At 43.0% G+C, this 25,650-nt stretch overlaps 1 protein-coding gene and 5 non-coding genes across 8 annotated transcripts; all 6 read right to left on the reverse strand.

Annotated features, from left to right (window-relative positions):
* Positions 1-2,987: 2,987 nt before the first annotated feature.
* On the reverse strand, positions 2,988-3,109 carry TRNAF-AAA (transfer RNA phenylalanine (anticodon AAA)). The gene is made up of 2 exons: positions 3,072-3,109; positions 2,988-3,033 (listed from the first exon to the last, which is right to left on the reverse strand). It is a non-coding gene; the product is annotated as a tRNA-Phe (tRNA).
* Positions 3,110-3,553: 444 nt separating this feature from the next.
* TRNAL-CAA (transfer RNA leucine (anticodon CAA)) lies at positions 3,554-3,675 on the reverse strand. Its single transcript has 2 exons — positions 3,638-3,675; positions 3,554-3,599 (listed from the first exon to the last, which is right to left on the reverse strand). It is a non-coding gene; the product is annotated as a tRNA-Leu (tRNA).
* Positions 3,676-13,207: 9,532 nt separating this feature from the next.
* Positions 13,208-13,329, reverse strand: TRNAF-AAA (transfer RNA phenylalanine (anticodon AAA)). Its single transcript has 2 exons — positions 13,292-13,329; positions 13,208-13,253 (listed from the first exon to the last, which is right to left on the reverse strand). It is a non-coding gene; the product is annotated as a tRNA-Phe (tRNA).
* A 2,148-nt stretch (positions 13,330-15,477) lies between these two features.
* On the reverse strand, positions 15,478-15,599 carry TRNAF-AAA (transfer RNA phenylalanine (anticodon AAA)). Its single transcript has 2 exons — positions 15,562-15,599; positions 15,478-15,523 (listed from the first exon to the last, which is right to left on the reverse strand). It is a non-coding gene; the product is annotated as a tRNA-Phe (tRNA).
* A 1,639-nt stretch (positions 15,600-17,238) lies between these two features.
* LOC149659228 (uncharacterized) lies at positions 17,239-23,629 on the reverse strand. 3 transcript variants are annotated; one of them, XM_089843967.1, is made up of 6 exons: positions 20,514-23,629; positions 20,225-20,452; positions 20,032-20,170; positions 19,605-19,918; positions 18,113-18,473; positions 17,239-17,833 (listed from the first exon to the last, which is right to left on the reverse strand). In XM_089843967.1, exons 1-6 carry the CDS (start codon positions 20,682-20,684, stop codon positions 17,355-17,357), a joined length of 1,692 nt encoding a protein of 563 aa, XP_089700093.1. In that variant the 5' UTR covers positions 20,685-23,629; the 3' UTR covers positions 17,239-17,354. The 3 variants fall into 3 exon arrangements, with proteins under 3 accessions (XP_089700093.1, XP_089700092.1, XP_089700095.1); XM_089843966.1 differs by having other exon boundaries at positions 19,560-19,918; XM_089843969.1 differs by having other exon boundaries at positions 19,560-19,918; positions 20,225-20,430; positions 20,514-20,646.
* Positions 23,630-25,333: 1,704 nt separating this feature from the next.
* TRNAF-AAA (transfer RNA phenylalanine (anticodon AAA)) lies at positions 25,334-25,455 on the reverse strand. Its single transcript has 2 exons — positions 25,418-25,455; positions 25,334-25,379 (listed from the first exon to the last, which is right to left on the reverse strand). It is a non-coding gene; the product is annotated as a tRNA-Phe (tRNA).
* Positions 25,456-25,650: the final 195 nt, after the last annotated feature.

The raw sequence follows: 25,650 nt of genomic DNA on the forward strand, positions 1-25,650 counted from the left end.
GGACCAGAATACACAGATTCACGTTGTGAACGAAAGAAACTGAGCCCCTTGAGTCTGGCGGCTTAGACCGCTCGGCCATCCTGACTTGGATTCATCCAATTGGGACGTTTTATAAATTACATCTCTTCCAGTTAATTTCATAAAACATATCGTGTCAGAAGTGGGATTCGAACCCACGCCCTCATACGAGGACCAGAATACACAGATTCACGTTGTGAACGAAAGAAACTACGCCCCTTGAGTCTGGCGCCTTAGACAGCTCCGCCATCCTGACGTGGTCACTTCTAATTTGGACGTTTTATAAATTACATCTCTTCCAGTTAATTTCATAAAATATATCGTGTCAGAAGTGGGATTCGAACCCACGCCCTCATACGAGGAGCAGAATCCACAGATTCACGTTGTGAACGAAAGAAACTAAGCCCCTTTAGTCTGGCGTCTTAGACCGATCCGCCATCCTGACGTGGTCACTTCTAATTTGGACGTTTTATAAATTACATCTCTTCCAGTTAATTTCATAAACCACTTCGTGTCAGAAGTGGCATTCGAACCCACGCCCTCATACGAGGACCAGAATACACAGATTCACGTTGTGAACGAAAGAAACTAACCCCTTGAGTCTTGCGCCTTAGACCGCTCGGCCATCCTGACATGGATTCTTTCAATTGGGACGTTTTATAAATTACATCTCTTCCAGTTAATTTCATAAAACATATCGTGTCAGAAGTGGCATTCGAACCTACCCCCTCATACGAGGACCAGAATACACAGATTCACGTTGTGAACGAAGGAAACTGAGCCCCTTGAGTTTTGCGCCTTAGACCGATCCGCCATCCTGACGTGGTCACTTCCAATTTGGACGTTTAATAAATTACATCTATTCTAGTTAATTTCATAAAACATATCGTGTGAGAAGTGGGATTCGAACCCACGCCCTCATACGAGGAGCAGAATCCACAGATTCACGTTGTGAACGAAAGAAACTAAGCCCCTTAAGACTGGCGTCTTAGACCGCTCCGCCATCCTGACGTGGTCACTTCTAATTTGGACGTTTTATAAATTACATCTCTTCCAGTTAATTTCATAAACCACTTCGTGTCAGAAGTGGGATTCGAACCCACGCCCTCATACGATGACCAGAATACACAGATTCACGTTGTGAACGAAAGAAACGGAGCCCCTTGAGTCTGGCGCCTTACACCGCTCGGCCACCCTGACTTGGATTCATTCAATTGGGACATTTTATAAATTACATCTCTTCCAGTTAATTTCATAAAACATATCGTATCAGAAGTGGCATTCGAACCCACGGCCTCATACGAGGACCAGAATACACAGATTCAGGTTGTGAACGAAGGAAACTGAGCCCCTTGAGTTTTGCGCCTTAGACCGATCCGCCATCCTGACGTGGTCACTTCTAATTTGGACATTTTATAAATTACATCTCTTCCAGTTAATTTCATAAAACATATCGTGTCAGAAGTGGCATTCGAACCCACCCCCTCATACGAGGACCAGAATACACAGATTCACGTTGTGAACGAAGGAAACTGAGCCCCTTGAGTTTTGCGCCTTAGACCGATCCGCCATCCTGACGTGGTCACTTCTAATTTGGAAGTTTTATAAATTACATCTCTTCCAGTTAATTTCATAAAACATATCGTGTCAGAAGTGGGATTCGAACCCACGCCCTCATACGAGGACCAGAATACACAGATTTACGTTGTGAACGATAGAATCTACGACCCCTTGAGTCTTGCGCCTTAGACCGCTCCGCCATCCTGACGTGGTCACTTCTAATTTGGACGTTTTATAAATTACATCTCTTCCAGTTAATTTCATAAAACATATCGTATCAGAAGTGGCATTCGAACCCACGCCCTCATACGAGGACCAGAATACACAGATTCAGGTTGTGAACGAAGGAAACTGAGCCCCTTGAGTTTTGCGCCTTAGACCGATCCGCCATCCTGACGTGGTCACTTCTAATTTGGAAGTTTTATAAATTACATCTCTTCCAGTTAATTTCATAAAACATATCGTGTCAGAAGTGGCATTCGAAACCACGCCCTCATACGAGGACCAGAATACACAGATTCACGTTGTGAACGAAGGAAACTGAGCCCCTTGAGTCTGGCGCCTTAGACCGCTCGGCCACCCTGACTTGGATTCATTCAATTGGGACGTTTTATAAATTACATCTCTTCCAGTTAATTTCATAAAACATATCGTGTCAGAAGTGGGATTCGAACCCACGCCCTCAAACGAGGACCAGAATACACAGATTCACGTTGTGAACGAAAGAAACTACGCCCCTTGAGTCTTGCGCCTTAGACCGCTCCGCCATCCTGACGTGGTCACTTCTAATTTGGACTTTTTATAAATTACATCTCTTCCAGTTCATTTCATAAAACATATCGTGTCAGAAGTGGGATTCGAAACCACGCCCTCATACGAGGACCAGAATACACAGATTCACGTTGTGAACGAAAGAAACTACGCCCCTTGAGTCTTGCGCCTTAAACCGATCCGCCATCCTGACGTGGTCACTTCTAATTTGGACGTTTTATAAATTACATCTCTTCCAGTTAATTTCATAAACCACTTCGTGTCAGAAGTGGGATTCGAACCCACGCCCTCATACGATGACCAGAATACACAGATTCACGTTGTGAACGAAGGAAACTGAGCCCCTTGAGTCTGGCGCCTTACACCGCCCTGCCACCCTGACTTGGATTCATTCAATTGGGACATTTTATAAATTACATCTCTTCCAGTTAATTTCATAAAACATATCGTGTCAGAAGTGGGATTCGAACCCACGCCCTCATACGAGGACCAGAATACACAGATTCACGTTGTGAACGAAGGAAACTGAGTCCCTTGAGTATGGCGCCTTACACCGCTCGGCCATCCTGACATGGATTCTTTCAATTGGGACGTTTTATAAATTACATCTCTTCCAGTTAATTTCATAAAACATATCGTGTCAGAAGTGGGATTCGAACCCACGCCCTCATACGAGGACCAGAATACACAGATTCACGTTGTGAACGAAAGAAACTAAGCCCCTTTAGTCTGGCGTCTTAGACCGCTCCGCCATCCTGACGTGGTCACTTCTAATTTGGACGTTTTATAAATTACATCTCTTCCAGTTAATTTCATAAACCACTTCGTGTCAGAAGTGGCATTCGAACCCACGCCCTCATACGAGGACCAGAATACACAGATTCACGTTGTGAACGAAAGAAACTAACCCCTTGAGTCTTGCGCCTTAGACCGCTCCGCCATCCTGACGTGGTCACTTCTAATTTGTACTTTTTATAAATTACATCTCTTTCAGTTAATTTCATACAACATATCGTGTCAGAAGTGGGATTCGAACCCACGCCCTCATACGAGGACCAGAATACACAGATTCACGTTGTGAACGAAAGAAACTACGCCCCTTGAGTCTTGCGCCTTAGACCGCTCCGCCATCCTGACGTGGTCACTTCTTATTTGGACGTTTTATAAATTACATCTCTTGCAGTTAATTTCATTAAACATATCGTGTCAGAAGTGGGATTCGAACCCACGCCCTCATACGAGGATCAGAATACACAGATTCAGGTTGTGAACGAAAGAAACTAAGCCCCTTGAGTCTGGCGCCTTAGACCGCTCGGCCATCCTGACATGGATTCTTTCAATTGGGACGTTTTATAAATTACATCTCTTCCAGTTAATTTCATAAAACACATCGTGTCAGAAGTGGGATTCGAACCCACCCCCTCATACGAGGACCAGAATACACAGATTCACGTTGTGAACGAAGGAAACTGAGCCCCTTGAGTTTTGCGCCTTAGACCGATCCGCCATCCTGACGTGGTCACTTCAAATTTGGACGTTTTATAAATTACATCTCTTCCAGTTAATTTCATAAACCACTTCGTGTCAGAAGTGGGATTCGAACCCACGCCCTCATACGAGTACCAGAATACACAGATTCACGTTGTGAACGAAAGAAACTACGACCCCTTGAGTCTTGCGCCTTAGACCGCTCCGCCATCCTGACGTGGTCACTTCTAATTTGGACGTTTTAAATTACATCTCTTCCAGTTAATTTCATAAAACATATCGTGTCAGAAGTGGCATTCGAACCCACCCCCTCATACGAGGACCAGAATACACAGATTCACGTTGTGAACGAAGGAAACTGAGCCCCTTGAGTTTTGCGCCTTAGACCGATCCGCCATCCTGACGTGGTCACTTCTAATTTGGAAGTTTTATAAATTACATCTCTTCCAGTTAATTTCATAAAACATATCGTGTCAGAAGTGGGATTCGAACCCACGCCCTCATACGAGGATCAGAATACACAGATTCACGTTGTGAACGATAGAAACTACGACCCCTTGAGTCTTGCGCCTTAGACCGCTCCGCCATCCTGACGTAGTCACTTCTAATTTGGACGTTTTATAAATTACATCTCTTCCAGTTAATTTCATAAAACATATCGTGTCAGAAGTGGGATTCGAAACCACGCCCTCATACGAGGACCAGAATACACAGATTCACGTTGTGAACGAAGGAAACTGAGCCCCTTGAGTCTGGCGCCTTAGACCGCTCGGCCACCCTGACTTGGATTCATTCAATTGGGGCGTTTTATAAATTACATCTCTTCCAGTTAATTTCATAAAACATATCGTGTCAGAAGTGGGATTCGAACCCACGCCCTCACACGAGGACCAGAATACACAGATTCACGTTGTGAACGAAAGAAACTGAGCCCCTTGAGTCTGGCGGCTTAGACCGCTCGGCCATCCTGACTTGGATTCATCCAATTGGGACGTTTTATAAATCACATCTCTTCCAGTTAATTTCATAAAACATATCGTGTCAGAAGTGGGATTCGAACCCACGCCCTCATACGAGGACCAGAATACACAGATTCACGTTGTGAACGAAAGAAACTACGCCCCTTGAGTCTTGCGCCTTAGACCGCTCCGCCATCCTGACGTGGTCACTTCTAATTTGGACGTTTTATAAATTACATCTCTTCCAGTTAATTTCATAAAACATATCGTGTCAGAAGTGGGATTCGAAACCACGCCCTCATACGAGGACCAGAATACACAGATTCACGTTGTGAACGAAGGAAACTGAGCCCCTTGAGTCTGGCGCCTTAGACCGCTCGGCCACCCTGACTTGGATTCATTCAATTGGGACGTTTTATAAATTACATCTCTTCCAGTTAATTTCATAAAACATATCGTGTCAGAAGTGGGATTCGAACCCACGCCCTCACACGAGGACCAGAATACACAGATTCACGTTGTGAACGAAAGAAACTGAGCCCCTTGAGTCTGGCGGCTTAGACCGCTCGGCCATCCTGACTTGGATTCATCCAATTGGGACGTTTTATAAATTACATCTCTTCCAGTTAATTTCATAAAACATATCGTGTCAGAAGTGGGATTCGAACCCACGCCCTCATACGAGGACCAGAATACACAGATTCACGTTGTGAACGAAAGAAACTACGCCCCTTGAGTCTTGCGCCTTAGACCGCTCCGCCATCCTGACGTGGTCACTTCTAATTTGGACTTTTTATAAATTACATCTCTTCCAGTTAATTTCATAAAACATATCGTGTCAGAAGTGGCATTCGAACCCACGCCCTCATACGAGGACCAGAATACACAGATTCAGGTTGTGAACGAAAGAAACTAAGCCCCTTGGGTCTGGCGCCTTAGACCGCTCGGCCATCCTGACATGGATTCTTTCAATTGGGACGTTTTATAAATTACATCTCTTCCAGTTAATTTCATAAAACACATCGTGTCAGAAGTGGGATTCGAACCCACCCCCTCATACGAGGACCAGAATACACAGATTCACGTTGTGAACGAAGGAAACTGAGCCCCTTGAGTTTTGCGCCTTAGACCGATCCGCCATCCTGACGTGGTCACTTCTAATTTGGACGTTTTATAAATTACATCTCTTCCAGTTAATTTCATAAACCACTTCGTGTCAGAAGTGGGATTCGAACCCACGCCCTCATACGAGGACCAGAATACACAGATTCACGTTGTGAACGAAAGAAACTACGACCCCTTGAGTCTTGCGCCTTAGACCGCTCCGCCATCCTGACGTGGTCACTTCTAATTTGGACGTTTTATAAATTACATCTCTTCCAGTTAATTTCATAAAACATATCGTGTCAGAAGTGGCATTCGAACCCACCCCCTCATACGAGGACCAGAATACACAGATTCACGTTGTGAACGAAGGAAACTGAGCCCCTTGAGTTTTGCGCCTTAGACCGATCCGCCATCCTGACGTGGTCACTTCTAATTTGGAAGTTTTATAAATTACATCTCTTCCAGTTAATTTCATAAAACATATCGTGTCAGAAGTGGGATTCGAACCCACGCCCTCATACGGGGACCAGAATACACAGATTCACGTTGTGAACGAAAGAAACTACGACCCCTTGAGTCTTGCGCCTTAGACCGCTCCGCCATCCTGACGTGGTCACTTCTAATTTGGACGTTTTATAAATTACATCTATTCTAGTTAATTTCATAAAACATATCGTGTCAGAAGTGGAATTCGAACCCACGCCCTCATACGAGGACCGGAATACACAGATTCACGTTGTGAACGAAAGAAACTACGACCCCTTGAGTCTTGCGCCTTAGACCGATCCGCCATCCTGACGTGGTCACTTCATATTTGGACGTTTTATAAATTACATCTCTTCCAGGTTATTTCATAAACCACTTCGTGTCAGAAGTGGGATTCGAACCCACGCCCTCATACGAGTACCAGAATACACAGATTCACGTTGTGAACGAAAGAAACTACGACCCCTTGAGTCTTGCGCCTTAGACCGCTCCGCCATCCTGACGTGGTCACTTCTAATTTGGACATTTTATAAATTACATCTCTTCCAGTTAATTTCATAAAACATATCGTGTCAGAAGTGGCATTCGAACCCACCCCCTCATACGAGGACCAGAATACACAGATTCACGTTGTGAACGAAGGAAACTGAGCCCCTTGAGTTTTGCGCCTTAGACCGATCCGCCATCCTGACGTGGTCACTTCTAATTTGGAAGTTTTATAAATTACATCTCTTCCAGTTAATTTCATAAAACATATCGTGTCAGAAGTGGGATTCGAACCCACGCCCTCATACGAGGATCAGAATACACAGATTCACGTTGTGAACGAAAGAAACTACGACCCCTTGAGTCTTGCGCCTTAGACCGCTCCGCCATCCTGACGTAGTCACTTCTAATTTGGACGGTTTATAAATTACATCTCTTCCAGTTAATTTCATAAAACATATCGTGTCAGAAGTGGGATTCGAAACCACGCCCTCATACGAGGACCAGAATACACAGATTCACGTTGTGAACGAAGGAAACTGAGCCCCTTGAGTCTGGCGCCTTAGACCGCTCGGCCATCCTGACTTGGATTCATCCAATTGGGACGTTTTATAAATTACATCTCTTCCAGTTAATTTCATAAAACATATCGTGTCAGAAGTGGGATTCGAACCCACGCCCTCATACGAGGACCAGAATACACAGATTCACGTTGTGAACGAAAGAAACTACGCCCCTTGAGTCTTGCGCCTTAGACCGCTCCGCCATCCTGACGTGGTCACTTCTAATTTGGACTTTTTATAAATTACATCTCTTCCAGTTAATTTCATAAAACATATCGTGTCAGAAGTGGCATTCGAACCCACGCCCTCATACGAGGACCAGAATACACAGATTCAGGTTGTGAACGAAAGAAACTAAGCCCCTTGGGTCTGGCGCCTTAGACCGCTCGGCCATCCTGACATGGATTCTTTCAATTGGGACGTTTTATAAATTACATCTCTTCCAGTTAATTTCATAAAACACATCGTGTCAGAAGTGGGATTCGAACCCACCCCCTCATACGAGGACCAGAATACACAGATTCACGTTGTGAACGAAGGAAACTGAGCCCCTTGAGTTTTGCGCCTTAGACCGATCCGCCATCCTGACGTGGTCACTTCTAATTTGGACGTTTTATAAATTACATCTCTTCCAGTTAATTTCATAAACCACTTCGTGTCAGAAGTGGGATACGAACCCACGCCCTCATACGAGGACCAGAATACACAGATTCACGTTGTGAACGAAAGAAACTACGACCCCTTGAGTCTTGCGCCTTAGACCGCTCCGCCATCCTGACGTGGTCACTTCTAATTTGGACGTTTTATAAATTACATCTCTTCCAGTTAATGTCATAAAACATATCGTGTCAGAAGTGGCATTCGAACCCACCCCCTCATACGAGGACCAGAATACACAGATTCACGTTGTGAACGAAGGAAACTGAGCCCCTTGAGTTTTGCGCCTTAGACCGATCCGCCATCCTGACGTGGTCACTTCTAATTTGGAAGTTTTATAAATTACATCTCTTCCAGTTAATTTCATAAAACATATCGTGTCAGAAGTGGGATTCGAACCCACGCCCTCATACGGGGACCAGAATACACAGATTCACGTTGTGAACGAAAGAAACTACGACCCCTTGAGTCTTGCGCCTTAGACCGCTCCGCCATCCTGACGTGGTCACTTCTAATTTGGACGTTTTATAAATTACATCTCTTCCAGTTAATTTCATAAAACATATCGTGTCAGAAGTGGCATTCGAACCCACCCCCTCATACGAGGACCAGAATACACAGATTCACGTTGTGAACGAAGGAAACTGAGCCCCTTGAGTTTTGCGCCTTAGACCGATCCGCCATCCTGACGTGGTCACTTCTAATTTGGAAGTTTTATAAATGACATCTCTTCCAGTTAATTTCATAAAACATATCGTGTCAGAAGTGGGATTCGAACCCACGCCCTCATACGAGGATCAGAATACACAGATTCACGTTGTGAACGAAAGAAACTACGACCCCTTGAGTCTTGCGCCTTAGACCGCTCCGCCATCCTGACGTAGTCACTTCTAATTTGGACGTTTTATAAATTACATCTCTTCCAGTTAATTTCATAAAACATATCGTGTCAGAAGTGGGATTCGAAACCACGCCCTCATACGAGGACCAGAATACACAGATTCACGTTGTGAACGAAGGAAACTGAGCCCCTTGAGTCTGGCGCCTTAGACCGCTCGGCCACCCTGACTTGGATTCATTCAATTGGGACGTTTTATAAATTACATCTCTTCCAGTTAATTTCATAAAACATATCGTGTCAGAAGTGGCATTCGAACCCACGCCCTCATACGAGGACCAGAATACACAGATTCAGGTTGTGAACGAAAGAAACTAAGCCCCTTGGGTCTGGCGCCTTAGACCGCTCGGCCATCCTGACATGGATTCTTTCAATTGGGACGTTTTATAAATTACATCTCTTCCAGTTAATTTCATAAAACATATCGTGTGAGAAGTGGGATTCGAACCCACCCCCTCATACGAGGACCAGAATACACAGATTCACGTTGTGAACGAAGGAAACTGAGCCCCTTGAGTTTTGCGCCTTAGACCGATCCGCCATCCTGACGTGGTCACTTCTAATTTGGAAGTTTTATAAATTACATCTCTTCCAGTTAATTTCATAAAACATATCGTGTCAGAAGTGGGATTCGAACCCACGCCCTCATACGGGGACCAGAATACACAGATTCACGTTGTGAACGAAAGAAACTACGACCCCTTGAGTCTTGCGCCTTAGACCGCTCCGCCATCCTGACGTGGTCACTTCTAATTTGGACGTTTTATAAATTACATCTATTCTAGTTAATTTCATAAAACATATCGTGTCAGAAGTGGGATTCGAACCCACGCCCTCATACGAGGATCAGAATACACAGATTCACGTTGTGAACGAAAGAAACTACGACCCCTTGAGTCTTGCGCCTTAGACCGCTCCGCCATCCTGACGTAGTCACTTCTAATTTGGACGTTTTATAAATTACATCTCTTCCAGTTAATTTCATAAAACATATCGTGTCAGAAGTGGGATTCGAAACCACGCCCTCATACGAGGACCAGAATACACAGATTCACGTTGTGAACGAAGGAAACTGAGCCCCTTGAGTCTGGCGCCTTAGACCGCTCGGCCACCCTGACTTGGATTCATTCAATTGGGACGTTTTATAAATTACATCTCTTCCAGTTAATTTCATAAAACATATCGTGTCAGAAGTGGGATTCGAACCCACGCCCTCACACGAGGACCAGAATACACAGATTCACGTTGTGAACGAAAGAAACTGAGCCCCTTCAGTCTGGCGGCTTAGACCGCTCGGCCATCCTGACTTGGATTCATCCAATTGGGACGTTTTATAAATTACATCTCTTCCAGTTAATTTCATAAAACATATCGTGTCAGAAGTGGGATTCGAACCCACGCCCTCATACGAGGACCAGAATACACAGATTCACGTTGTGAACGAAAGAAACTACGCCCCTTGAGTCTTGCGCCTTAGACCGCTCCGCCATCCTGACGTGGTCACTTCTAATTTGGACTTTTTATAAATTACATCTCTTCCAGTTAATTTCATAAAACATATCGTGTCAGAAGTGGCATTCGAACCCACGCCCTCATACGAGGACCAGAATACACAGATTCAGGTTGTGAACGAAAGAAACTAAGCCCCTTGGGTCTGGCGCCTTAGACCGCTCGGCCATCCTGACATGGATTCTTTCAATTGGGACGTTTTATAAATTACATCTCTTCCAGTTAATTTCATAAAACATATCGTGTGAGAAGTGGGATTCGAACCCACCCCCTCATACGAGGACCAGAATACACAGATTCACGTTGTGAACGAAGGAAACTGAGCCCCTTGAGTTTTGCGCCTTAGACCGATCCGCCATCCTGACGTGGTCACTTCTAATTTGGAAGTTTTATAAATTACATCTCTTCCAGTTAATTTCATAAAACATATCGTGTCAGAAGTGGGATTCGAACCCACGCCCTCATACGGGGACCAGAATACACAGATTCACGTTGTGAACGAAAGAAACTACGACCCCTTGAGTCTTGCGCCTTAGACCGCTCCGCCATCCTGACGTGGTCACTTCTAATTTGGACGTTTTATAAATTACATCTATTCTAGTTAATTTCATAAAACATATCGTGTCAGAAGTGGGATTCGAACCCACGCCCTCATACGAGGACCGGAATACACAGATTCACGTTGTGAACGAAAGAAACTACGACCCCTTGAGTCTTGCGCCTTAGACCGCTCCGCCATCCTGACGTGGTCACTTCTAATTTGGACGTTTTATAAATTACATCTCTTCCAGTTAATTTCATAAAATATATCGTGTTAGAAGTGGGATTCGAAACCACGCCCTCATCCGAGGACCAGAATACACAGATTCACGTTGTGAACGAAGGAAACTGAGCCCCTTGAGTCTGGCGCCTTAGACCGCTCGGCCACCCTGACTTGGATTCATTCAATTGGGACGTTTTATAAATTACATCTCTTCCAGTTAATTTCATAAAACATATCGTGTGAGAAGTGGGATTCGAACCCACCCCCTCATACGAGGACCAGAATACACAGATTCACGTTGTGAACGAAGGAAACTGAGCCCCTTGAGTTTTGCGCCTTAGACCGATCCGCCATCCTGACGTGGTCACTTCTAATTTGGAAGTTTTATAAATTACATCTCTTCCAGTTAATTTCATAAAACATATCGTGTCAGAAGTGGGATTCGAACCCACGCCCTCATACGGGGACCAGAATACACAGATTCACGATGTGAACGAAAGAAACTACGACCCCTTGAGTCTTGCGCCTTAGACCGCTCCGCCATCCTGACGTGGTCACTTCTAATTTGGACGTTTTATAAATTACATCTATTCTAGTTAATTTCATAAAACATATCGTGTCAGAAGTGGGATTCGAACCCACGCCCTCATACGAGGACCGGAATACACAGATTCACGTTGTGAACGAAAGAAACTACGACCCCTTGAGTCTTGCGCCTTAGACCGCTCCGCCATCCTGACGTGGTCACTTCTAATTTGGACGTTTTATAAATTACATCTCTTCCAGTTAATTTCATAAAATATATCGTGTTAGAAGTGGGATTCGAAACCACGCCCTCATCCGAGGACCAGAATACACAGATTCACGTTGTGAACGAAGGAAACTGAGCCCCTTGAGTCTGGCGCCTTAGACCGCTCGGCCACCCTGACTTGGATTCATTCAATTGGGACGTTTTATAAATTACATCTCTTCCAGTTAATTTCATAAAACATATCGTGTCAGAAGTGGGATTCGAACCCACGCCCTCATACGAGGACCAGAATACACAGATTCACGTTGTGAACGAAAGAAACTGAGCCCCTTGAGTCCGGCGGCTTAGACCGCTCGGCCATCCTGACTTGGATTCATCCAATTGGGACGTTTTATAAATTACATCTCTTCCAGTTAATTTCATAAAACATATCGTGTCAGAAGTGGGATTCGAACCCACGCCCTCATACGAGGACCAGAATACACAGATTCACGTTGTGAACGAAAGAAACTACGTCCCCTTGAGTCTTGCGCCTTAGACCGCTCCGCCATCCTGACGTGGTCACTTCTAATTTGGACGTTTTATAAATTACATCTCTTCCAGTTAATTTCATAAAACATATCGTGTCAGAAGTGGGATTCGAAACCACGCCCTCATACGAGGACCAGAATACACAGATTCACGTTGTGAACGAAGGAAACTGAGCCCCTTGAGTCTGGCGCCTTAGACCGCTCGGCCACCCTGACTTGGATTCATTCAATTGGGACGTTTTATAAATTACATCTCTTCCAGTTAATTTCATAAAACATATCGTGTCAGAAGTGGGATTCGAAACCACGCCCTCATACGAGGACCAGAATACACAGATTCACGTTGTGAACGAAAGAAACTACGCCCCTTGAGTCTTGCGCCTTAAACCGATCCGCCATCCTGACGTGGTCACTTCTAATTTGGACGTTTTATAAATTACATCTCTTCCAGTTAATTTCATAAACCACTTCGTGTCAGAAGTGGGATTCGAACCCACGCCCTCACACGATGACCAGAATACACAGATTCACGTTGTGAACGAAGGAAACTGAGCCCCTTGAGTCTGGCGCCTTACACCGCCCTGCCACCCTGACTTGGATTCATTCAATTGGGACATTTTATAAATTACATCTCTTCCAGTTAATTTCATAAAACATATCGTGTCAGAAGTGGGATTCGAACCCACGCCCTCATACGAGGACCAGAATACACAGATTCACGTTGTGAACGAAAGAAACTAAGCCCCTTTAGTCTGGCGTCTTAGACCGCTCCGCCATCCTGACGTGGTCACTTCTAATTTGGACGTTTTATAAATTACATCTCTTCCAGTTAATTTCATAAACCACTTCGTGTCAGAAGTGGCATTCGAACCCACGCCCTCATACGAGGACCAGAATACACAGATTCACGTTGTGAACGAAAGAAACTAACCCCTTGAGTCTTGTGCCTTAGACCGCTCCGCCATCCTGACGTGGTCACTTCTAATTTGGACTTTTTATAAATTACATCTCTTCCAGTTAATTTCATAAAACATATCGTGTCAGAAGTGGGATTCGAACCCACGCCCTCATACGAGGACCAGAATACACAGATTCAAGTTGTGAACGAAAGAAACTACGCCCCTTGAGTCTTGCGCCTTAGACTGCTCCGCCATCCTGACGTGGTCACTTCTAATTTGGACTTTTTATAAATTACATCTCTTCCAGTAAATTTCATAAAACATATCGTGTCAGAAGTGGGATTCGAACCCACCCCCTCATACGAGGACCAGAATACACAGATTCACGTTGTGAACGAAGGAAACTGAGCCCCTTGAGTTTTGCGCCTTAGACCGATCCGCCATCCTGACGTGGTCACTTCTAATTTGGAAGTTTTATAAATTACATCTCTTCCAGTTAATTTCATAAAACATATCGTGTCAGAAGTGGGATTCGAACCCACGCCCTCATACGGGGACCAGAATACACAGATTCACGTTGTGAACGAAAGAAACTACGACCCCTTGAGTCTTGCGCCTTAGACCGCTCCGCCATCCTGACGTGGTCACTTCTAATTTGGACGTTTTATAAATTACATCTATTCTAGTTAATTTCATAAAACATATCGTGTCAGAAGTGGGATTCGAACCCACGCCCTCATACGAGGACCGGAATACACAGATTCACGTTGTGAACGAAAGAAACTACGACCCCTTGAGTCTTGCGCCTTAGACCGCTCCGCCATCCTGACGTGGTCACTTCTAATTTGGACGTTTTATAAATTACATCTCTTCCAGTTAATTTCATAAAATATATCGTGTTAGAAGTGGGATTCGAAACCACGCCCTCATCCGAGGACCAGAATACACAGATTCACGTTGTGAACGAAGGAAACTGAGCCCCTTGAGTCTGGCGCCTTAGACCGCTCGGCCACCCTGACTTGGATTCATTCAATTGGGACGTTTTATAAATTACATCTCTTCCAGTTAATTTCATAAAACATATCGTGTCAGAAGTGGGATTCGAACCCACGCCCTCATACGAGGACCAGAATACACAGATTCACGTTGTGAACGAAAGAAACTGAGCCCCTTGAGTCCGGCGGCTTAGACCGCTCGGCCATCCTGACTTGGATTCATCCAATTGGGACGTTTTATAAATTACATCTCTTCCAGTTAATTTCATAAAACATATCGTGTCAGAAGTGGGATTCGAACCCACGCCCTCATACGAGGACCAGAATACACAGATTCACGTTGTGAACGAAAGAAACTACGTCCCCTTGAGTCTTGCGCCTTAGACCGCTCCGCCATCCTGACGTGGTCACTTCTAATTTGGACGTTTTATAAATTACATCTCTTCCAGTTAATTTCATAAAACATATCGTGTCAGAAGTGGGATTCGAAACCACGCCCTCATACGAGGACCAGAATACACAGATTCACGTTGTGAACGAAGGAAACTGAGCCCCTTGAGTCTGGCGCCTTAGACCGCTCGGCCACCCTGACTTGGATTCATTCAATTGGGACGTTTTATAAATTACATCTCTTCCAGTTAATTTCATAAAACATATCGTGTCAGAAGTGGGATTCGAAACCACGCCCTCATACGAGGACCAGAATACACAGATTCACGTTGTGAACGAAAGAAACTACGCCCCTTGAGTCTTGCGCCTTAAACCGATCCGCCATCCTGACGTGGTCACTTCTAATTTGGACGTTTTATAAATTACATCTCTTCCAGTTAATTTCATAAACCACTTCGTGTCAGAAGTGGGATTCGAACCCACGCCCTCACACGATGACCAGAATACACAGATTCACGTTGTGAACGAAGGAAACTGAGCCCCTTGAGTCTGGCGCCTAACACCGCCCTGCCACCCTGACTTGGATTCATTCAATTGGGACATTTTATAAATTACATCTCTTCCAGTTAATTTCATAAAACATATCGTGTCAGAAGTGGGATTCGAACCCACGCCCTCATACGAGGACCAGAATACACAGATTCACGTTGTGAACGAAAGAAACTAAGCCCCTTTAGTCTGGCGTCTTAGACCGCTCCGCCATCCTGACGTGGTCACTTCTAATTTGGACGTTTTATAAATTACATCTCTTCCAGTTAATTTCATAAACCACTTCGTGTCAGAAGCAGTGGTGGGCATTTCGTGATTTCTTCTTGTGACTTCTTTTCTCTTTCTTCGCCGTGGAGGGTTGTACCGATTAGCCACGCTTTACCTTCTCAGAAGCTTTTTTAAAAATTGTCTCCAATCCCTTCCATATATAAGAGTTACAGAGTTACGAGAAAACAATAGGTAGAATAATTCGGAGAGGCAGAATGTCTAGGGTTAGAAGGTGTCTTCGCTCTTCAGTTCTCGATAGGCCTGACATTCAGCGTAGTCGGTGAACACATTGAACATCTGATGATACTAATAGATTACACATAATCTTTCAAAGCACTATCCTTGAAAGCGCTAAAACGATTACACTAAGCTCGTAATAGGTATTAAAGGAACCAGTGAGTGGTTAGCTCCTCGTCACTAGTATAGCTTTTTAATCCTTAGAAGAAACGATTTCCTTCTACGAAACAGAAGGTGCTTGCTTCTGGTGGAGAGCTTACCTTCTTTAGAAGGAAACACGACAATGCTTGGCGGGAAGTTTTGTAGATTAAATAGTACCTTCAATTATCGACCTTCTTTTTAAAACTGAGTCAACCTGGTTAGGTTATGTTAATGTTATCTCAGTTTAAATGGTTTAAAGTTATAGAAGGTTGACGAGAGAAGTTCTTACTTCATGTTCCAGAAAAACGGGCATTTTACCATTGGTCGCTCATGGAGGGCTAGTATGGAGCAATAATTCCAGACGAACGGTTTGTTTGGAATCAGGGTTTCACAATGTCGTTGCTTCATGCCAGGGCCCATTATCGACCAATTTAAAACTTCATAAGAAGGGTGAACTTTGTAAATAGGCTACTAAAGATGAATGTTACGCACGGTCTGCATTTTCATTTATTTCAATTAGCCTCAATTTAACGTATAAACATTTGCTTTCCTCAGGCACATAACTGGATCTTATCTCTGTTTTACCAGCAATTAATTGACACTAGTTTTCAAAAATTATTAAAGCGATTTGTAGAGGCTAACGAATGTTGCTTATGCTTCCTTCCATGGCAGCCAAAGTTACTTTAACGGGACGACAGTTTGGTACTTAATTGAAATGATTTGTGATTGTCATTAATGTCGATTTCCTTCCAATTACATGAGATAAGACAACGATACTTGAGCTCAAAGATTATGTAGGATCCAGCGTAGCCTGAACTGCATAGCCTATTACTGTGGCCATGGCGTTTTGAATCACGTTGTATAAATCTAGCTCGATAGACAGTATACGCTAAATGCAAGTGAATATTCTTTCTTTATTCGGTGCAATCTTGTCAGGCCCCTCCCATTTCGTTTCTCTAGTGCCGCAATTTAAATCTTCCATATTCTCATTCTTCCTGATAACACGGCTTACGTGTTGTAATTTGCAATTTAGGTATTGTCAACTTTCCCCGACCCGTTTTCCCACTTACATAAATATCACAAAACATATTACCAGGACAACTTTATTTAGATTAATAGGACATCTGCGGAACCCTAACCTAAGCTCCGTCAAATTATATAGCTTGTCTATGTTTTCCACATCAGGAAATGTAACAAGATTACAAACACCTTAATTCAATGGTTCATTGTCTAATGTTTAATCCAATGTCAGAAATACATGTTATTATTATTGGTTCAAATTATACAAACGAAGGAAATGAGAAGCAAGATTATAAATATACATTTGGGCTTATTTATCATTAATGTCCTTATACTCTCTATAAATAAGGATTTGAGCAACGTGCTTTAGTGAAAGTGAACTTCTTCTTGCCCTCAATATAAATCCAGCAATTGAAAATAATCTTTCAACATCTGCCGATGTAGCAGGAACAGCCAAGTATCGTTTGGCGAGCGAAGCGAGGATGGGGAACTCGCGTTCTTTGGTTCTCCAATAACTCAGAGCCACATCAGGCTGATTCGATCTGGGTTCCATCTTGTACAAGTGGATTTCATTTAATGGGGACCTCGGAGCATCAGTACCAATGGGCAAGCCTAAAGAGCTGAACGGGCAATAGGGTTCATCGGGAATTGAAGAACCAGATATGTTGATTTCGGGTTCTCGGACTCTTTCTTTTAAAACAGCTTCTTTGAAGACCGTTTCTGCCCTTATTCTCGAGGGACATTTATATTTTGGATACTTTTCCACCCATTTTGGAACAGTATATTCACCTGAAACATTAAAAACAAATGACACATATTTAACTGAAATTAAACCATAGACAAGTCCATAAACAACAGACAGAGAAACATGCCCATAGGCGCACGCTGGTCATTAGAGGGAAATTTCCCCTGAGCGCATGCTCCTCTGTTACCAATTTATGAAATAAGTTAAATTACAGCCGAGAAATACACAAGAACGCCCAAACCGAATCAACTAAATGTTGAAATTCGATTTGTTGAAGATTCTTGTAATTATAACCTAGGTTTAGTTTATTACATGGAACTTACTGTCAAAGAGCACGAACTTTATGTTTGGGTCAAGCAGAGAAGCAAGTATATAGGTGGGATCATCAAGTGTTTTGTAGAATCTTGTTTCTAAATTTCTCAACAAGTCGCTTTGCAACTTCGCAAATTTTTTGCTCTTAACTTCGTATGTTTTCTTAAAAATGGTTATCAATTCCCCAATAACTCTTGAAGAAATTATCCCAGATTTCTGGAAGAAATCAGTTCCGGTTTTAAGAGGTCGCAAAAGTTCTACTACTTCCTTAGCGTCTTCTACATCTTCATGCGTAGGCAAGTCAAAAGCTATTTTGACTTTATCTTTCCTTGCTTTAGAAAAAGCATTCAACATGCCCTCAAGCATATTATCCTGAAAATACATTTACATAAACTACATTGAAAGTGATAATGAAATGGGAGAACTTTTAAAACTATTGAGGGTGTTTTGGAAGCAGTCCGACACAAATTAATTGGTGTGTTCGGTGGCTCAAACTGAGTGGAAATTGAAAGAACATGGGGTCTACAACGTTTTGTTACGGAGATATGGAACCCCAAACATTAGCCGAGAAAAGCTAATGCAAATTCCATTTAATGCATTTCTTCTAGAAAGGTTCTAAAACATTCTTAGATCGAAGGTTTCTGTTATTGCCGAATAATTCTACCAAGATGCTTTTAAGAGCAATCCTTATTTCTCCTCATTTCTGGCTATTTTACCGGTTTTTGAGTTCCATAACTGCGTAGACCCAATAGTCTTTGACAATTTCCACTCAATTGGACCGAAAGAACACGGGCCATAATTTACCATGTACCTTTGAAAAACACCCTGAATACAGGGTGACCCGATACGCTAGGTTGTCAATTGGGGGGGGGGGTAATCTACGTGTGGTACTTGTTCAAAATGCCTAAGGACTTAATTACTTATCTGTACCGGTTTCCGAGTTACGGAACAGATGAGATGGTGCCATTGAGCAGTAGTACTACATTACGATTCAATTATTCAGACAGACTTCTTGAAAATAAGCCCGCCGAGTTATAGTTCACGTTTAGAGTGCTACACGTTTATCGGTCAATTACTTAAACTCTTTACCGTTTGAACTACAAAGACGGGAGTTTCCAAAAATTAAATTACGTTTAAATAACAAACTATTGCAGCAAGAATGGAGCTCAAATGTTTCTTGAACTTAATGACCTCATACCTCGGAACCCGATCCAGAAATGTAATTATGTCATTGGACATTTATGACAAGCACCACGCATAGAATAACGCCCCAAATGTATGACCTAGGGTACCGGGTCACCCTGCATATGTATAATTATTGTGTGATGTTAATGATTTACAAGTTTTTAGGATCAGTCGAAATGATTGTCTTGTGCCTCATTATCACTTAATGGCTACAAAGTATACATATTCTAAGAACAGTATGTCCTTTTCTCTGCTATGGTTGTTTTAACTAACCCTTGTAAATCGCTCTAGAGCGAAAAATAAAGCTGACCATCTTACTCCTCCGGCTTGTTTAAGGTCTATGCCATTGGTTTTGGACTTAAGTTCATCAGTCCACTTCGCAGAACGCCGGAAGAAGTTAATCCATGCTTGCAAACGACTTAACAAGGGTTTGGCTACTTCATCGGTTTTGATTGAATCGTTAATGGCTAGCTGTAGCGTATGAGCAACACAGTATTTACGTTCCCAAGCAGTCGTTCTGACTATAGGCTCAAAGTCCTTTAAATCGTCTATGTTTTCAGCAATTAAATGTTTATCTGGCGATTTCTCGGATAATTTTGTGAATCCAAAACGTGCTGCCATCTCACCCCAAGCTGCAAGATAAATAAAGGACAAGTACAATTTATTGTAGAAGACTCGAAGCTGCTGACATTCTTCGTATTTCAATTTATTTATTGCGCGGCACTACTCAAGTAATTAACTTTACCTTCGTCAAGTACTACGTTTTCTGATGAATCCTGAGAATCCACATCATCTTCATGTATAAGCCAAGGTTCGTGGAAAACCTCGAACATGTTTAAGGCTTTTGTGATATTCGCTGCATTGTCTGCACAGATACACGAAACCTAAAACTTTCATTGTTAGTTCCATTAAACAACTACACATTGTATTAGTTATACTTGAGATGGTTCAATTCCAACTTCAGCCAACTCTTCTAGTATCTTGGCGTAGATAGCTTCACCAGAGTGCTTACCCGGAAAGTGTGAGAAGGAAACCAAAATATTGTTCATTTGCCATTTGTTACATATGTATTGGCATCTGATGCCCAAAACCGATTGGCGTTGTCGGCTACTCCATACATCTAATGTTATGTGTAGGGTTTTTTCTTGAATCCCAGAAAGAAGAGACTAAACATTAACCTAATGTTAGAAATGGATTTCAAATTCAAAGGCCTCAAATAATGCTGACTTTAATTTTGGGCTTCAATTCATTTACAATATCTCCCAAATCACGTACGACCGTACGACGACACTGGACATTAATGTGCGGTGCAACAGTGCCCATAAACCGGCGCCATCCATCACTGTCGACAAGGTTAAATGGCAGAGCGGCACTGCAAATAAGGTCCACAATGCCCATTTTGTAGGAAGTTTGCGCGGTGTCACTTAATTTAACTTTCTTAGTTTTCTTCCTTCCAAAATCAGGTAGCAAATCGTCTTGAGGTCTCTTCTCAGGAATGGGTTTTAAAAATTTGTCCGGATGTTTTTGCTGATAAATAATTGAATTTGAACTAAATCAGGTAGTTAAAGGTGAATTCCGGAGGAATCGTGCACCCGTTGCATACCCTCCCGCCCATGGTAAATCTAGCATCATTGACGCAGCAATAAGACTATCCATTATTAAACGGCATATTCTGGGGGACTGGGTGAATGTCTGTGACGTTCCTCCCACAAAATTGATAAAACAACCAACCATCGAGCACGAACGTATACGCCAAGCGGTACGACAAGGCCACGTCCAAATGTTTCCTTCCACATTCGCTCGTGATTGCTCTCTTTATCGTCGAGGCGTTACGTTCGCACCGTCAGGGACATTGACCAGCGAGGTCTGGTACAGTTTGCTAGAAAACCCAGTGGGAGCAAAGTTTCACCGTATGAACGGGCGGATTTGCATGGAATTGGGACCTTGGCATAAACGAGACATTTTCTCACCATGCAACCATAAAAAGTAAAATACAAACAAATGTAAACATCTGCCTTCCACTGTACAAAAACGTTTTACACTACCTAGTGTGTACGTGGAAAGACTAGAACGGACGAGACAGCGTAAGCCTGTGGACCTCAAATTAGCATGATACCTCAAATTAGCATGATACCTCTCTCCACCACAAATCGCCACCTCAATTTACATCCCCTTTACACAACTACCAAAATTACCTCTGATAAGCAAAACACGGCCGTTGATACTTTCTTCCAAAACCAAAAGAGGTGGACTATGTTACTCGATTTTAACTTTAAATTCTCCCGTTTTGAGGGACATATTCAGACATCCTCTAAAGATATCTCGTAGGCCTTGAACCGGTGTAATTGTGTTACTTATGCCTTATTTTCTAGTATGCATGAGAACCACGATACAATATGCCTTACGATGAGACCTGATTAGACTAGTAATTAGTTATATATACCAAAATATGCCGCTCAAAATTGTTGGCAGAATCCGACTGAAGACATTTCGCACAGTACTTGCAACTGAGCACCACTTTCTTTGAAGGTTTTGGTAAACTGTGCTTATAAACAAAGTGATCCTGAATGTTCTTTTTACCAAACTTTCCTGACAAAAATTTGTTTAGAAAATCGTCGTCATTAAGCTCAGCATTGTAATTAGATGGTCTTTCGCTCCTTTGCGACGAACAAGGTGTCGCGTGACCTACGTCACAACTACAGTCCGCTGATAGCAAGGAATCTGTTAAGCTAGGCATGAAATCAAATATTAGGTGTTTAAATGTTAAACAGCGGTATACCCGGTTTCACTCAAGACATAAATTTAATGATATCGCCATATGGCTTATTGAGAGAACCGGACACGCTGAGTCGTATGCCATAAAGTAACACATCGCAGGAATCAACTTAATGTCCCTCAGTTCCGACTGAAACCGAGTATAGACCTCGGTATAGACACATTTAAATGGAATAAGGCATATTTAACATAACATCTACGACACTTGACGAATTTCGTTTCACTACAACACGCAGCTCTAGAATTCGGTTTCATAAAACCATAAATGTTACGTATAGATAGAAGGGTTTTGAAATCACTATCATCGTGCAACACTTGTAGTTTTACAGGAGGGTCCCTTTTCAATGCACAGACGGCTGGTGGTTAGCCCTATGCTACAGAGTACCTTCAGCAAGTTGCGATTGAAAAGGAACACCAGGTAACACCGGTAAGGAGATCTAATTTAACAAGTCGGGAGAATTCCCTCACCCTAAGAGGCAACGCAAGACAGAACCCGAGATCACTATATGTATGATATGGGAGGCTATCAAATCAGGCCACCTCTAGCGGTGCATCTTGGCGGCGTGACCTTATGCCCTTCTTTCTCTGGATGCATTTTTACAATCGGACTATTACATATAATATCCTGATAATACGAATAGCCGATTAAACTTACAGGTTTTGACAATCCTGTGAGTCTTGAGACATTGATGGAATAATATAATTATTCTTTGATTAACACACAAAAACGTCGAATCTCAGATGAATAAAGTTTAATGGAAACGTACGTGTACCCATGTCTTGTGTATTCACTATATTATGTAAGACTAATTCACCGTGAAAGCCGCCTGTTGTTCATTGCCAGAAATTCGATTACTTTTTTGGGCCACTTGAAGGTTTTTAAACTCTTATCGCTGATAGCTCCGTTAAGTTCTAAATTACAATCAAATGGAAACCACCCAAGACCCCTTTTGTACGTTATCCGTTTTTTTATTTATAATTTTTTAAGGTCGTAACCTATTTCCTTGACATTGAACTCACAACAACAATAAAAAGGTCTCTTCTTGACCAATGCGAATTCACCCCCCCCTTCAAAAATATCCCTTTTTGGCATTGCCTATTCACCCACCCACCGGGAAGATCCATTCTTCGGCAATGAATACTCCCCCACGCACTAAAAAATTTCCCTTCTTCGGCAATGAATATCCCCCCACCCCACCAAAAACGTTTATCTTTGGCACTGTGTATTCAAAAACAAAAAAGGTGACCCTACATCCTTAGCTTGTTGCATTCTTTAATAAGGAAAGAGGAACTTTTTCCCGAAAAAAGGAGACTCATTTTGCCTAACATAGAAGTACCTTCCATTTCTTAGAGCGGGAAGGTACTCCAAAGCAAGTTTATTTCCAGGGCCGTTGACAGTTTTATGGAAGGTACGCTAATTTGAAGAGTATGAGCATCTTCCAATGACAAGTCTTGTTTTTAATGAAGGCTATATTGTCCTACAAACATTCATTCTCCCCTCCAAGGAAATTATGGGTAAAGAAGGCGTGGTGGCGCACTCCCAAGGAAGGGTCTTCAGAAGGTGCCCACTACTGGTCAGAAGTGGCATTCGAACCCACGCCCTCATACGAGGACCAGAATACACAGATTCACGTTGTGAACGAAAGAAACTAACCCCTTGAGTCTTGTGCCTTAGACCGCTCCGCCATCCTGACGTGGTCACTTCTAATTTGGACTTTTTATAAATTACATCTCTTCCAGTTAATTTCATAAAACATATCGTGTCAGAAGTGGGATTCGAACCCACGCCCTCATACGAGGACCAGAATACACAGATTCAAGTTGTGAACGAAAGAAACTACGCCCCTTGAGTCTTGCGCCTTAGACTGCTCCGCCATCCTGACGTGGTCACTTCTAATTTGGACTTTTTATAAATTACATCTCTTCCAGTTAATTTCATAAAACATATCGTGTCAGAAGTGGGATTCGAACCCACCCCCTCATACGAGGACCAGAATACACAGATTCACGTTGTGAACGAAGGAAACTGAGCCCCTTGAGTTTTGCGCCTTAGACCGATCCGCCATCCTGACGTGGTCACTTCTAATTTGGACGTTTTATAAATTACATCTCTTCCAGTTAATTTCATAAAACATATCGTGTGAGAAGTGGGATTCGAACCCACGCCCTCATACGAGGAGCAGAATACACAGATTCACGTTGTGAACGAAAGAAACTAAGCCCCTTTAGTCTGGCGTCTTAGACCGCTCCGCCATCCTGACGTGGTCACTTCTAATTTGGACGTTTTATAAATTACATCTCTTCCAGTTAATTTCATAAACCACTTCGTGTCAGAAGTGGCATTCGAACCCACGCCCTCATACGAGGACCAGAATACACAGATTCACGTTGTGAACGAAAGAAACTAACCCCTTGAGTCTTGTGCCTTAGACCGCTCCGCCATCCTGACGTGGTCACTTCTAATTTGGACTTTTTATAAATTACATCTCTTCCAGTTAATTTCATAAAACATATCGTGTCAGAAGTGGGATTCGAACCCACGCCCTCATACGAGGACCAGAATACACAGATTCAAGTTGTGAACGAAAGAAACTACGCCCCTTGAGTCTTGCGCCTTAGACTGCTCCGCCATCCTGACGTGGTCACTTCTAATTTGGACTTTTTATAAATTACATCTCTTCCAGTTAATTTCATAAAACATATCGTGTCAGAAGTGGGATTCGAACCCACCCCCTCATACGAGGACCAGAATACACAGATTCACGTTGTGAACGAAGGAAACTGAGCCCCTTGAGTTTTGCGCCTTAGACCGATCCGCCATCCTGACGTGGTCACTTCTAATTTGGACGTTTTATAAATTACATCTCTTCCAGTTAATTTCATAAAACATATCGTGTGAGAAGTGGGATTCGAACCCACGCCCTCATACGAGGAGCAGAATCCACAGATTCACGTTGTGAATGAAAGAAACTAAGCCCCTTAAGACTGGCGTCTTAGACCGCTCCGCCATCCTGACGTGGTCACTTCTAATTTGGACGTTTTATAAATTACATCTCTTCCAGTTAATTTCATAAACCACTTCGTGTCAGTAGTGGGATTCGAACCCACGCCCTCATACGATGACCAGAATACACAGATTCACGTTGTAAACGAAGGAAACTGAGCCCCTTGAGTCTGGCGCCTTACACCGCTCGGCCACCCTGACTTGGATTCATTCAATTGGGACATTTTATAAATTACATCTCTTCCAGTTAATTTCATAAAACATATCGTGTCAGAAGTGGGATTCGAACCCACGCCCTCATACGAGGACCAGAATACACAGATTCACGTTGTGAACGAAAGAAACTAAGCCCCTTTAGTCTGGCGTCTTAGACCGCTCCGCCATCCTGACGTGGTCACTTCTAATTTGGACGTTTTATAAATTACATCTCTTCCAGTTAATTTCATAAACCACTTCGTGTCAGAAGTGGCATTCGAACCCACGCCCTCATACGAGGACCAGAATACACAGATTCACGTTGTGAACGAAAGAAACTAACCCCTTGAGTCTTGTGCCTTAGACCGCTCCGCCATCCTGACGTGGTCA

Source organism: Phalangium opilio, unplaced genomic scaffold (genome assembly GCF_054372755.1).
Source record: "Phalangium opilio isolate 3A_F unplaced genomic scaffold, DU_Popi_V2 ptg000073l_1, whole genome shotgun sequence".
Classification (NCBI taxonomy): Eukaryota; Metazoa; Arthropoda; class Arachnida; order Opiliones; family Phalangiidae; genus Phalangium; species Phalangium opilio.

Excerpts from the sequence above, each read along its gene's own strand:
- LOC149659228 (XM_089843966.1), bottom strand. The coding sequence starts at position 20,684 with ATGGGCATTGTGGACCTTATTTGCAGTGCCGCTCTGCCATTTAACCTT. Across the intron at positions 19,919-20,031 it reads AAACGTAGTACTTGACGAAG|CTTGGGGTGAGATGGCAGCA; the intron begins GTAAAGTTAATT and ends TTTATCTTGCAG. Across the intron at positions 17,834-18,112 it reads AAAGTTCGTGCTCTTTGACA|GTGAATATACTGTTCCAAAA; the intron begins GTAAGTTCCATG and ends TTAATGTTTCAG.